At 40.4% G+C, this 13,234-nt stretch overlaps 1 protein-coding gene across 2 annotated transcripts in view; it reads right to left on the bottom strand.

Moving 5' to 3' along the window:
• Nucleotides 1-13,234, bottom strand: part of DLGAP2 (DLG associated protein 2) — a 927,399-nt gene that overhangs the window by 47,630 nt on the left and 866,535 nt on the right. For both annotated transcript variants that reach the window (XM_069726918.1, XM_069726917.1), the window contains one exon: nucleotides 4,285-4,376. In XM_069726918.1, coding sequence (XP_069583019.1) covers nucleotides 4,285-4,376 — 92 coding nt within the window. The remainder of the gene's footprint in view (nucleotides 1-4,284; nucleotides 4,377-13,234) is intronic.

A 13,234-nucleotide genomic window follows, 5' to 3' on the forward strand; every position in this document is an offset into this window, starting at 1 on the left:
CACAGAATTTTAAAACATTGGACCGTGAAAATTAAAAATGATGTTTTTTCCCCAGAAATGATGTTTTAGCCTCAAAAGTTACATTTTTTACAAAATTAACAGGAGAAAATGGACCACATAATATGTCGTGCAATTTTTGCTGAGTACAAATATACCCCATATGTGCTCAGAAACTCTTGCTTAGGCAAACAGCAGGGCTTGCGAGAGAAGGAGCACTGCTTGATTTTTGGAGTGCAAACTTTTCTGGAATAGATTGTGGACACCATGTCGTATTTGGAGAGCCGCCAAGGTTCCAAAACAGCAGAATCCCCTACAAGTGACCCCATTTTGGAAACTCTAGAAGAATTACTCTAGGAGTGTAGTGAGTATATTAAACATTAAACCCAGAGGTATTTCACAGAATTGTGTAACATTGGGCTGCGAAAATGAAAAGTTACATCCTCTGGTGTAGTGATAATTTTGTTAGCAATAGATGTTGCTAAGTGAAATGAAAATATGTCATTGAAGTGCCCAGTATGTTGTTGTGTCCATTACATTGTACCCAATGCTCGTTCTCCTGGAGACGTGCACCACATAAATGTAGTGGTATCTTCTCTCTATAGTAATGCCAAACATGTGGATACTAAATGTGGATTAGGCACACTGCGAGGCTCAGGAAGAGGGGGATTTGGGAGCGCAAATTTTGTTTGATTTTTTTTGGTGGGACCCACACTAATTTTCCAGAGCATTTACGGAATGTGGAAGTCTCCTATATTTCTGTTATCAGATCACGACCCTGAGTGTGGATTTGTTTTTTGTTGGTTGAGTAGAAGCTTTTATTGGTGGCATTTTTGGGTACAGAACATTTTGGATCACATATATCCTGTGCTCTACATTGGGGTTTCAATCTAAATATACAAAATATGTGACTCGGATGAAACCCCGAGGGATCCATTCACTAATTAGGCAGCAGAGGTACTCTATGTGGCTTCTATTTTATGGGATCTGGCTTTTCATAGGTGCACCAACTGTGGTTGACTGCGCTTTTGCGAACGCTTAAAAAAATGGGCACGGCCGGATTACAGGCCGAAGGGCCCCCATAGTGCTTCCAACTGCCTCATTAAAAGGAATCTTCCATCGGGGGTTCTGTCTGAATCACGTTTTTCAGAGATTCACACAAAAATCCTGGTGTAAACTCTTAGCTCATGATAAATGTAAGCCGAACCTTACTGTGATCTTTGGGAGGCAGAACAAACAAATTAACATCACGTCAAGATTTTTTTTTTAAACGCCGTTCCTTGTGCGATTTAAGTGATTAGACGACTTCATACTTCATTCCTTAGGTTGGTGCTTTTACAGCGATAACAGATTTGTATCGTTTTTTGTTTGGCTGCTGTCACACATCAAAAACTGCTTTTTTTTAATAAACAAGTTTTTTGCATAGCTATATTTTGAAAGATATTATTTTTCTGTATTTCTGCCAACAGTGTCAGGTAAGGGTTTGCTTTTTGCTGGACGAGTTGATGTTTTTATTGATAACATTATCGGGCATATAACATTTTTTGATCGCTTTCTATTTCGATTATCGGGAGGCTGAATGAACAAAAACCAGTAATTCAGAATTTTTTTTTATGATGTTCACCTTGTGGTAAAATTGATTAGCAGCTTTATTCTTTGGGTTAACATTGATTACAGCGACGTCACATTTATATAATTTTTTTATTCTTTGTCCCTTCTTCAAAATAAGAATTATTTTATGGAAAAAATATTGTTTTTGCATTGCTATATTCTGAAAGCTATAACTTTTTATTTTTCCACTGATGGAGCTCTATGGTGGCTTGTTTTTTGCAGAACAAGATGACATTTTTGAGATATGCCATTTTTATTTACATTTGCCTATTCTATCGCATTTTATTCAACTTTTTCCAGTGGTATGACGAAAAAAGTATAGTTTTTTTGCCACTTTTTTTTACGACGCTTACTGTAGGGGTTAACTAGTGCAACAATTTTATAGATCGGGTCATTCCGGAAGTGGCGATACCAAATATGTGTACTTTTATTGTTTATTTTTGTTTTTACATAAATATGTATATTGGTGCAATATTTTGTATTTTTTATTTTGTGTTTTTTTGTGTTTTCTTAATCATTTTTTCTATAATTTTTTTAATTTTTTTTTTTTACTTCTTTTTACTTAGTCCCTCCGTGGTACATTAACTTTTCTTTTTGTGATCACTGGTCTCATGCTTTACAATACATATGTACTGCAATGCATGAGATCTGTTTTATTACATAGGCAAATCGCCTGTTACACCCTGCCTATGGCTGGGTCTAACGGGCCACTGTATGTGGCACACCAGGAGGTCATTGTTTGATCTACAAGTGCCATGACAACGGTCGGCTCCCTGTGATTTGGTCATGGGGGTTCCGATGTGGGTGAGAGAGAGCTCACTCCCTCTCACAACCTTCTAAACGCAGCAATCGCTATCGATTGCGTTATCTGGAGGGTTAATCAGCCAGGGGTGCTGGGAGCACTGTCCCTAGCTGTTACTGCAGGAGCTCAGCTGTCATCTGCCCTGAGGTCCCGTGGTGATCATGCGGGGAAGTGCTGATATTTCAGCACTTCCCGGCAATCACATGCTGTGATTGGTTAGTCAGATTGACTGACCGATTACAGCAATCAGAGAATGGGAACCGCTGAAATGGATCCCTGCATCTCTGCCCGTGCAGCTCAACTGTCAGTGACCACTGTCGGCACCGGGCTGTCACTGTGTTTTCATGACTTACATAGCACGTCAAGATGCCGGAAGTGACACCTGCTCATGACGTACTATTTAAGTTATTGGTCGTTAAAAAATTATATCTAAATCTATTATGAGTAGGTACAGATTTATAGCAAAATTTGCAACATTATCTTGCACAGACCTAATTAAATCTTTTGAAACATTTGTTGACCACACTCCCTCCTACTATACTATATCCCTTTTTACAACTTTGGGTGCATCTGATAGAAAAATCATACACTTTGCATAATTTGCAAATTTTTTCAAGATATTGAGTGAAAGAAAATAGCAAAAACCAAAGAAGAAAGGCACCTGCTCTCCCAGGGTTCACGTGACACTGTTGCATCACACAAGGTTTGCGGCCAATTAGCAGCCACTTCACTCTCATTTCCTTCACATGAAACTGACACTCAGAAGAAGTGAGAGCTGCTACTGCTCTCTGACTTCTGGAGGTCAGTTACACCTGCAGGAGGTGAGGGTAAAACAAGACAGGTGATTGTAGCCATCATAAACAATACCTTTTGCCCAAGAGCAGGTGTTAACATAGCTGGAATGGAGCCCTAACTAGAAGTGAGTATAGCGGTTATTATTTTACATGGAGGAAATAATGTCGATGGTAAACAAGACTTTTATTTAAAGTCTTCACATTAATTTGTGTTGCACTTCTTATTTAAGAAAAATCATAAGTGGATCAAGAAGGAAAGAGAAGACTTTCTTTCATATTTTCTATCCATCCACTTCTGCATCTGTGTACCAGATAGAGTTGAAAGAACAGATCCTTTTTCTAATCTCAAATTCTTTTTAATTTAGATCCTTATATAAATCTAATGCACAAGCACATATTTTCTTGTTTTCTATTTGAGAGGCTGGTGGAGACAGCAATTCAGGAAGATGTCATGTAGGTGTTAACTCAACCCAACCTGACGTGTCTCACCTTATATGATTGAAGATCATAATTATACACCACAAACGTCTTTGTGGCCAGTTTTATTTTCTTAAAGAGATTGCCCACTACTTTTACATTGATGACCTATCCTAAGGATCTCTGATCAGTTGGGTTCCGACACCTGGCACCCCTGCCGATCAGCTGTTTAGTGTCAATGGCAGCAGCTGCCAGCTGGAAGTCACTTGTGGAGCTGGCCGTCTTCTGATAGTGGAGGTGGATGTGCAGTACCAAGCCTTGCCAACCACCAGAAAACGGAGCAGCTTGGCAAGTGAGTACTTCAGGTCACGGCTGATTGGTGGAGGTGCTGGATGTCGGACCCCGGCCGATGTGACATTGATAAGCTATCCTAAGGATATGTCATCAATGTAAAAGTAGTGGACAACCTCTTTAAGTTTTGGAATCACCTCTTGCAGCATAAGCATGAAATCTAATAGACTATTAATACAATGTTAAAATCTCCAAATAAATGTATATCGATTTACCATTAATCAAAATCATAAAATTACAAAATATTTAGGCATATCTCCCATCATTAAACACAAAAATAAAGTAATGTCAAATATTTTAACTTTCACTTACCAAATTTTGCTGACAAAGCCAATAAAACTGCTGAAACTTTTGGGACATAAGCAACTGTGCGCTTCCAACTGCACTTCGGATTTTCCCTAGATCTGAAAATACAAAAAAAACATTAATTTCATATTAACAGTATGAAGAAAAACCAACAATAAAAGGCTGCAGCAAAAAAAAAAACAAAGGGAAAAAAATTAAGCTAATATGAACAGTTACACATATGCATGGCTACTACATTATCCTGACACATTAAAATAAAAGTAGATAGACTGAAGACATTATGATTCGCACTGGCTCTGTCCCATCCATGGATAACTCAAATGCTGTGAAGCCAGAGAGAAACCAAGTGCTGAGATGATCTGCAAGGTCTATGTTGTTGGATTGAAGGTCTTCTTTAAATACTGGAGAAGGGATATACAAACTTGTTACGAGTGTTTCAAGAAAGCTCTGTTGGGACTACTGTTGAGGAGAGATGCAAACATGTTTTCAAATATTTTTATTGATTTATATTACAATTGGAAAAGGGAAAGTGAGAATGGGGCAACATAGAAGATGCAGACTTGCAAAGATGGCCATAAACATGAGGCAGCAGGTCATTCAGTCGACAGCTATCTATCTCTTCCAACCAGAACAGCCATCAGGGCATTACTGCCCTTACTGGCGTATGGGGCCCGGTGAGCAAAGGGGGCCCCGCAGCGGGCCTCTTCTCTTCTGCTCACCGGGCCCCAGCAGCAGGACGCTGCCGCTTCAGTAACTGATCGTGAGTCCTCAGACGGAACGAAGGTCTGTGCCTCAGATGAATCCTAGCAGAGAACACCGCTGGACCTCGGTCAGGTATGGAGAAGCTTTTTATTTGTAAAGCCGCAGTATGGGGCATATTATACTACTATTGTGGTGCATTATACTACTAAGGGGGTGCATTATACTGCTATATATGCCTGTGGGGTACATTATGCTCCTATGGGGTTGCATTCTACTACTATGGGGTGAATTATCCTACAATTGTAGTGCATTATACTACTACTATGAGGGCTCATTATACTACTATGGAGGTGCATTATACTACTATGGGGCTGCATTATACTGCTATGGGGGTGCATTATACTCCTATGGGGGTGCACTATACTGCTTTGGGGCTGCACTATACTATATATGACTATGGGGTGCATAATACTACTATGGGGTGCATTATACTATGTGGGTGCATTATACTGCTATGGGGTGCATTATAATACTATGGGGGTGCATTATACTACTATGGGAGTGCATTATACTGCTATATATGACTATGGGGGTGCATTATACTTTATGTATGACAATGGAGGTGCATTATACTACTATGGGGGTGCATTATACTACTATGGAGGTGTATTATACTACTATATATGACTATGGGATGCATTATACTATTATGGATGACTATGGGAGCAATATGTAGAGACATGGGGACAGTAGGGAAAGACATGAGCCAGAATGGGAGGGAAAGTAGGGTCCAGAATGGGAGGACACGTGGGGTCCAGAATGTGGGATATTATTACTGTAGGGGCTAATTAAAGGATATTATTTTGGGGGATACTGTTTTCAGTGTGGGGGAGGATAGGTCCTGTTACTGTTAAGGGCAACACAGTTGCCTTTTTTTTTTCATCTGGCGTAGTGTAGAGGTTGGGGAAAAATTGTGGGTTGTGCTCTAGATAACTGTGTTATTTTCTACAGAGACAGATCCTGGCTGGAAGAAGCGATGGCGGTGTAGATGAAGATATAAAGCGAAGATGAAGTATTTCAACCTGTACACTGACACTATACAGTGTATACTATATACAGAGCAGTTGTGTATGTGATACATTCCTTTAAAGAAACATAAATAAAAATATACCTAAAAAGAGTATTGGATATTTTAACAAATATTTAATAGGTTAGAGTAGAGTAGGGCCCGGCCAAAAGAGCATACCTAGTCGTGGTGGCAGCTTAAAAAAAGTATTTTAGCTAAAACAAAAGCTCCTGGCTATTTTTGTGATCTGGTGTTAGATGGGAACTGATAATGTGTGACTGATGAGGACGTGGTACACATGTAGAGTTTTTCTATGAGTGGTTGGTGGGGATGTGGAAGGTTTGAGGGTTGGAGGCGGAGCTGGGATGGAGCTTGGGCAGAGTCTCAAGGGGGCAAGAAAATTTTGCCAGTATGGGGCCCCGAAATTCCTGGTGGTAGCCCGGCTTCCAACTCTCAAATATGTGAGTGCCTGCCTAAGGGTATGTGCACACGATCAGTAAATGCTGTGGGTTGGATGCTGCATACTTGTGCAGCGTTCAACTCGCAGGGTCTACATGTTACAGCATATTGGATGGGATTTCATGAAATCCTATGCCCACTATGCATCCAGAGACACCCGCGGCTCACCCACGGAGACTGACATGCGGCATGTCTCTCCAGACCGCAGCATGTCTATTTATTTTGCGGAGACGCGAGCCTCTGCAAGTTAAATTTCACCCGTACAATGTATTGGATGCTGTGAATCCGCATGGTTCAATGAACACATGCAGAATCACCTACGCTTCCAATTCCTGATCATGTTCACATACCATAATAGTTCATCTATTTTCAATGAGAAGAAGAAAGAAACTTGCAGTAGATTATCTCCCCCGAAAACAAAATTACAACTGTCCAATCCTTTTGTCCCCGTAGATCACTTGTCGGGGAGGAGTTGGGACCGATACACATCAGATGGTCGGCTGGTCATGAAGATTTCATGTACATAATGTAAACATTCAGGTGATCCAGCTGATTTTTTATTTTTTTTATTTTAACTGAACAGATCTTTTTGTCAGATCCATTCCCAGGATCCATTAAGGTCATGGAGTGGCCTAGCCAGTCTCCAGACCTTAATCCCATAGAAAACTTATGGAGGGAGTTGAAGCTCCGAGCTGCCAAGCGACAGCATCAAAATCTTAATGATTTAGAGATGATCTGCAAAGATGAGTGTGTTAGAATCAGTTTAGTTTTTGACCATCTGCCATCTTGTTGTGGTTTTCTGGCTGCTGGTCATTTTCCCTTGGTGTTGGGTTGTCTTAGGTCAGGTGATTGTATCACCCTTTATTACCCAGCACCTGCCTCCCAGTCCTTGCTGGACAACAGTGTTAATCTGCTAGTTTTCTGGCTAGGTGCTTTGATAGCTTTCTTTGTTTGATATTGTGCAGTTCTGGGACCCCTGGTTCTGCTATCCTTAGTTTCTGTTTTCTGTTGGTTTCTGCAGCCTTCTCTGTATTTTCTATTAGGAGGTGACCTGTTTTTATACCCAGTCCTTAGATCTTTTGGGGACCTCCTTCCCCCTATCTATAGGTCTTCGCTTGAGATTAACCTAGGATCGTTGGTGGGTCTATTCGCAAGGAATGGGTCACCCACCTCATCATTAACTCCAAAAATCATCTGACTGCTGTGCTTGCCAACAAGGGTTTTGCCACCAAGTATTAAGTATTGTTTGCCAGAGGAATAAAATAGTTATTTCTCACTGTAAAATGCATATAAATTTATATAATTTATACAATGATTTTCTGGATTTTATTTTTGATATTCTATCTCTCAATCTTAAAATTTACCTAACCTTAAAATTATATACTGTTCTTGTCTTTGTCAGTGGGCAAACTTACAAAATCAGCAAGGGATCAAATACTTATTTCCTTCACTGTATCCTAATTTAGACCTAATACCTTGCTGGTGAATACACCCTCTGACCCTCATTGCAAACTAGGAAATAAGATCTCCATATATCTTTCACATCTAAACAGAGGATATAACAGGGGATATGCTTTACTTACATGTCCATGAGTCATCTATATCTAACAGGAGAAAGAAGTGGGGTTTAAGACCCTCACCTGATGGCATATAGTTCACTATATACTCTATGCACTAATGCTCACAGTCTTCCTCTCCGTTAGAGACATGGAGCAGAAAGTGCTACATTGATCTATATATTGTGAGAATGTCATATCTTGGCCTCTCTCATACTGGAATTTAGAATCATTACCTCCAAATACATTGATCACTCGCTCCCTGCTTTACCTGCCTTTTACTACCTTCATTTCTATGATGGATCTCATCTATTCAAGGATCTGATCACATAAGACACTGGTGGTCTGAAATGTAACATATGCATCCTGAGCATGTATCACTGCCCTCGGGCTTCAGACAAACAAACCGACTATTTCTCAATGGTTCTACTGAATACAGGAGATGATGTGAATGGAGAATCTTACCGATATAAATTTAACAGGACAATGTGGCACTGGATTATCATTCAGAATTCCACAGGATACAATGCGCTTTTTTGAGTGTAACAAGCCCTGAAGCAATTGAACCAAAGTGATCAATGCTCTTTCATTTGCTTGGTCAATTCTTTTCTCCCCTACTCCCGCTCTCTTTTTTGTATCCTTATCCCTCTTTCTTTTTGTGTCCCATTGGAGCTTTAACCCCTTAGTGACAGAGTCAATTTGGTACTTAATGACCGAGCCAATTTTTACAATTCTGACCACTGTCACTTTATGAGGTTATAACTCTGGAACGCTTTAACAGATCCCGCTGATTCAGATATTGTTTTTTCGTGACATATTGTACTTCATGTTAGTGGTAACATTTCTTCGATATTATTTGCGATTACTTATGAAAAAAATGGAAATATGGCGAAAATTTTTTAAATTTTGCAATTTTCAAACTTTGTATTTTTATGCCATTAAATCAGAGAGATATGTCACAAAAAATAGTTAATAAATAACATTTCCCACATGTCTACTTTACATCAGCACAATTTTGGAAACAACATTTTTTTTGTTAGGGAGTTATAAGGGTTAAAAGTTGACCAGCAATTTCTCATTTTTACAACACAATTTTTTTAGGGACCACATCACATTTGAAGTCATTTTGAGGGGTCAGTATGATAGAAAATAACCAAGTGTGACACCATTCTAAAAACTACACCCCTCAAGGTGCTCAAAACCACATTCAAGAAGTTTATTAACCCTTTACGTGCTTCACAGGAACTGAAACAATGTGGAAGGAAAAAATGAACATTTAACTTTTTTTTGCAAACATTTTAATTCAGAACCATTTTTTTTATTTTCACAAGTGTAAAAACAGAAATTTAACCATATATTTTGTTGTGCAATTTCTCCGGAATACGTTGATACCCCATATGTGGGGGTAAACCACTGTTTGGTGGGCGCACCGCAGAACTTAGAAGTGAAGGAGCGCCATTTGACTTTTTCAATGCAGAATTGGCTGGAATTGAGATCGGATGCCATGTCAGGTTTAGAGAGCCCCTGATGTGCCTAAACAGTGGAAACACTCCACAAGTGACACCATTTTGGAAACTAGACCCCTTAAGGAACTTATCTAAATGTGTGGTGAGCACTTTGAACCCCAAAGTGCTTCACAGAAGTTTATAACGTAGAGCCGTGAAAATAAAAAATTGCATTTGTTTACACAAAAATGATCTTTTTGCCCACAAATTCTTATTCTTAAAAGGGTAACAAGAGAAATTAGACTATAAAAAAATGTTGTGCAATTTCTCCTGAGTACGTCGATACCCCATATGTGGGGGTAAACCACTGTTTGGGCGCACCGCAGAGCTTGGAAGAGAAGGAGTGCCGTTTTACTTTTTCAATGTAGAATTGGCTGGAATTGAGATTGGACGCCATGTTGTGTTTGCAGAGCCCCTGATGTGCCTAAACAGTGGAAACCCCCACAAGTGACATCATTTTAGAAACTAGACCCCTTAAGGAACTTATCTAGATGTGTGGTGAGCACTTTAAATCCCCATGTGCTTCACAGAAGTTTATAACGTAGAGCCGTGAAAATAAAAATTCGCATTTTTTCTACAAAAATGATCGTTTTGCCCCAAAATTTATATTTTCACAAGGGTAACAGGAGAAATTAGACCACAAAAGTTGTTGTGCAATTTCTCCTGAGTACGGCAATACCCCATATGTGGGGGTAAACCACTGTTTGGGCGCATCGCAGAGCTTGGAACAGAAGGAGCGTCGTTTTACTTTTTCAATGTAGAATTGTCTGGAATTGAGATCGGATGCCATGTCGCGTTTGGAGAGCCCCTGATGTGCCTAAACAGTAGAAACCCCCCACAAGTGACCCATTTTGGAAACTAGACCCCTTGAGGAACTTATCTAGATGTGTGGTGAGAACTTTAAACCCCCAAGTGCTTCACAGAAATTTATAAAGTAGAGCCGTGAAAATAAAAAATCCTTTTTTTTCCTCAAAAATGATTTTTTAGCCTGCATTTTTTTATTTTCACAAGGGTAACAGGAGACATTGGACCCCAAAATCTGTTGACCAGTTTGTCCTGAGTATGCTGGTACCCCATATGTGGGGGGGCACTGTTTGGGCACCCATCGGGGCTCAGAAGGGAAGGAGCGCCGCTTGGAATGCAGACTTTGATAGAATGGTCTGCGGGCGTTATGTTGCATTTGCAGAGCCCCTGATGTACCTAAACAGTAGAAACCCCCCACAAGTGACCCCATTTTGGAAACTAGACCCCCAAGGAACTTATCTAGATGTGTGGTGAGAACCTTGAATGCCCAAGTGCTTCACAGAAGTTTATAATGCAGAGTCATGAAAATAAAAAATATTTTTTTTTCACAAAAAAGATTTTTAAGCCCCCAAGGTTTTATTTTCACAAGGGTAACAAGAGAAATTGGACCTCAAAAGTTGTTGTCCAATTTGTCCTGAGTATGTTGCTACCCCATGTGTGGGGGGGACCACTGTTTGGGCGCACGGCAGAGCTCGGAATGGAAGGAGCGCCATTTTGGAATGCAGACTTTGATAGAATTGTCTGCGGGCGTTATGTTGTGTTTGCAGAGCCCCTGATGTACTTAAACAGTAGAAACCCCCCACAAGTGACCCCATTTTGGAACCTAGACCCCCCAAGGAACTTATCTAGATGTGTGGTGAGAACTTTGAATGCCCAAATGCTTCACAGAAGTTTATAATGCAGAGTCGTGAAAATAAAAAATATTTTTTTTTTCCTCAAAAATGATTTTTTTTAGCCTGCAATTTTTTATTTTCTCAAGGGTAACAGGAGACATTGGACCCCAAAATCTGTTGACCAGTTTGCAACCCCTGGCAGCCGAGACCCCAAAGATTTTCCGGGAGCAGGCCGGCGGGCACGCTGCGCATGCGCCCTCCATTTTTTGGCCGGAACAAGATGGCGGCGCCCATCGGGAGCCTCGAGGAGCACCGGGGGAGACAGTTGAGTATCAGGGGGCTATCGGGGACCCCATTTCTCTGTCCTCTGATGTGCAATCTCTTCGGAGGACAGAGAAATTAAATAAGAAATTGCGTTGGTTTTTTTTTGCGAAGGCCGGTAAACGGTTAATTACCGGCGATCGCAACCCCGGGGTCGGTAAAAAACCCCGAATGATGTTCTCTGGGATCTCGGCTACTCCCGGCAACTGATACCCCAGAGAAAATCCAACTCTGGGGGGCGCTATTCACTTTTTCCACAGCGCCGTTAATTAACGGCGCTGTGGTTTAAGTTCCCTTCACTGCCGCCGTTAAAAGGCGTATCGGTGGTCGTTAAGGGGTTAAAGAATACATTAATGCAAAAGTTCATTCTTTACTCTGTGCTACAATATTTTTATTGTTCATGAAAAGTGTTGTCCAGGACTTTTATATTGAAGGCCTATCCTTAATACAGGTAATCAATATCTGATCTTGGGCGTGCGACAACTATCAAACCCACTGATCCCGATACTGGCGGAGGCCGGATGTGCATAGCACAGCTCTGTCAACTGTATAGTGGCCAGGAATGGGTACTGCATATCCGCCTTCTATCCAAAGCAATAGAGGCGGATTTGCAGTACCTGGCCGCAGCCAATATGCAGCTGACGGAGCTGTGTAGTTTTACTCCGCAACTGACCTAAGGCTGGCCCCGGAAATAGCTGGGCAGCAAGAATGCCGGGTGTTGCATTCCCACCGATCAGGTACTGATGACCTATCCTAAGTCCCGGATAACCCCTTTAATGATACAGTATATAAAGTCTTGACATCTTGCAATTACCCTGGATGCTCATCTAATGCTCATAGACCTGTTTATGATCTCTTTTTCACTGTCTATATTCAATTTTGTTCATTTATATATACAATTGATATCATCTTACATTCAGAATGCATGCTCTTCTAGTACTCAGGGATCTACCCATACATCTACACTTTTTCCTTAAAGAAAAGTTTAAAAATAAAGAATTAAAAAAACATTGTACAAATGTTTAGTAAACATCAGCAATGTTTTTATCAGTCATTGTAAATCGCTTTATTAATTTACAGGGGCACTAATTAAAAGATTTTGGTAATAGTTTGATTCTGAACAATAGTCAGCTTTGTAACATAGGCCCATGGAACTTTTAGCAAACGTAAAACAAATCAGCCATCACAACGGAGTCTGAATAAATCCCGCTAAATGGGAATGTGAAGGAACCGTGAAACAGATTGATGAAGCCATTCAAAAGGATGTGTAATTATGTCTCTTAATAGCTCCATGTACATTTCCAACCACAGGCGTGACAGCACAATGCATTACTTTATATCAGGTGTTCATTATACTGAGTCACAGCAAGCCTTGCATGTTATGTTACACCAGCACTACTGACATAACAAATCCATGAAGAATAGGGTACAGCATAGCAGACATAGAACTGTTTATGCAGCTTTGATTTTTCATACTCCTTATCTATCTATCTATCTACCCCATATCTATCTACCTGCCTATCTTATCTCTGTACCCCATATATATATCTATTTATCTATCCAGGTTTGGACTGGCCCATAGGAGGACAGGAGAATGTTTCAGTGGGCCCCTGTGCAAGAGTGGGCCCGCGTCCTGTTATACAAGCAGTACTTGGCACTATATACTTGAATCACTATGTACAGACAAAGACAGCATCTACCCAGATCATT

The sequence above is a fragment of the Ranitomeya imitator genome, chromosome 5 (assembly GCF_032444005.1).
Source record: "Ranitomeya imitator isolate aRanImi1 chromosome 5, aRanImi1.pri, whole genome shotgun sequence".
NCBI classification, from domain to species: Eukaryota; Metazoa; Chordata; class Amphibia; order Anura; family Dendrobatidae; genus Ranitomeya; species Ranitomeya imitator.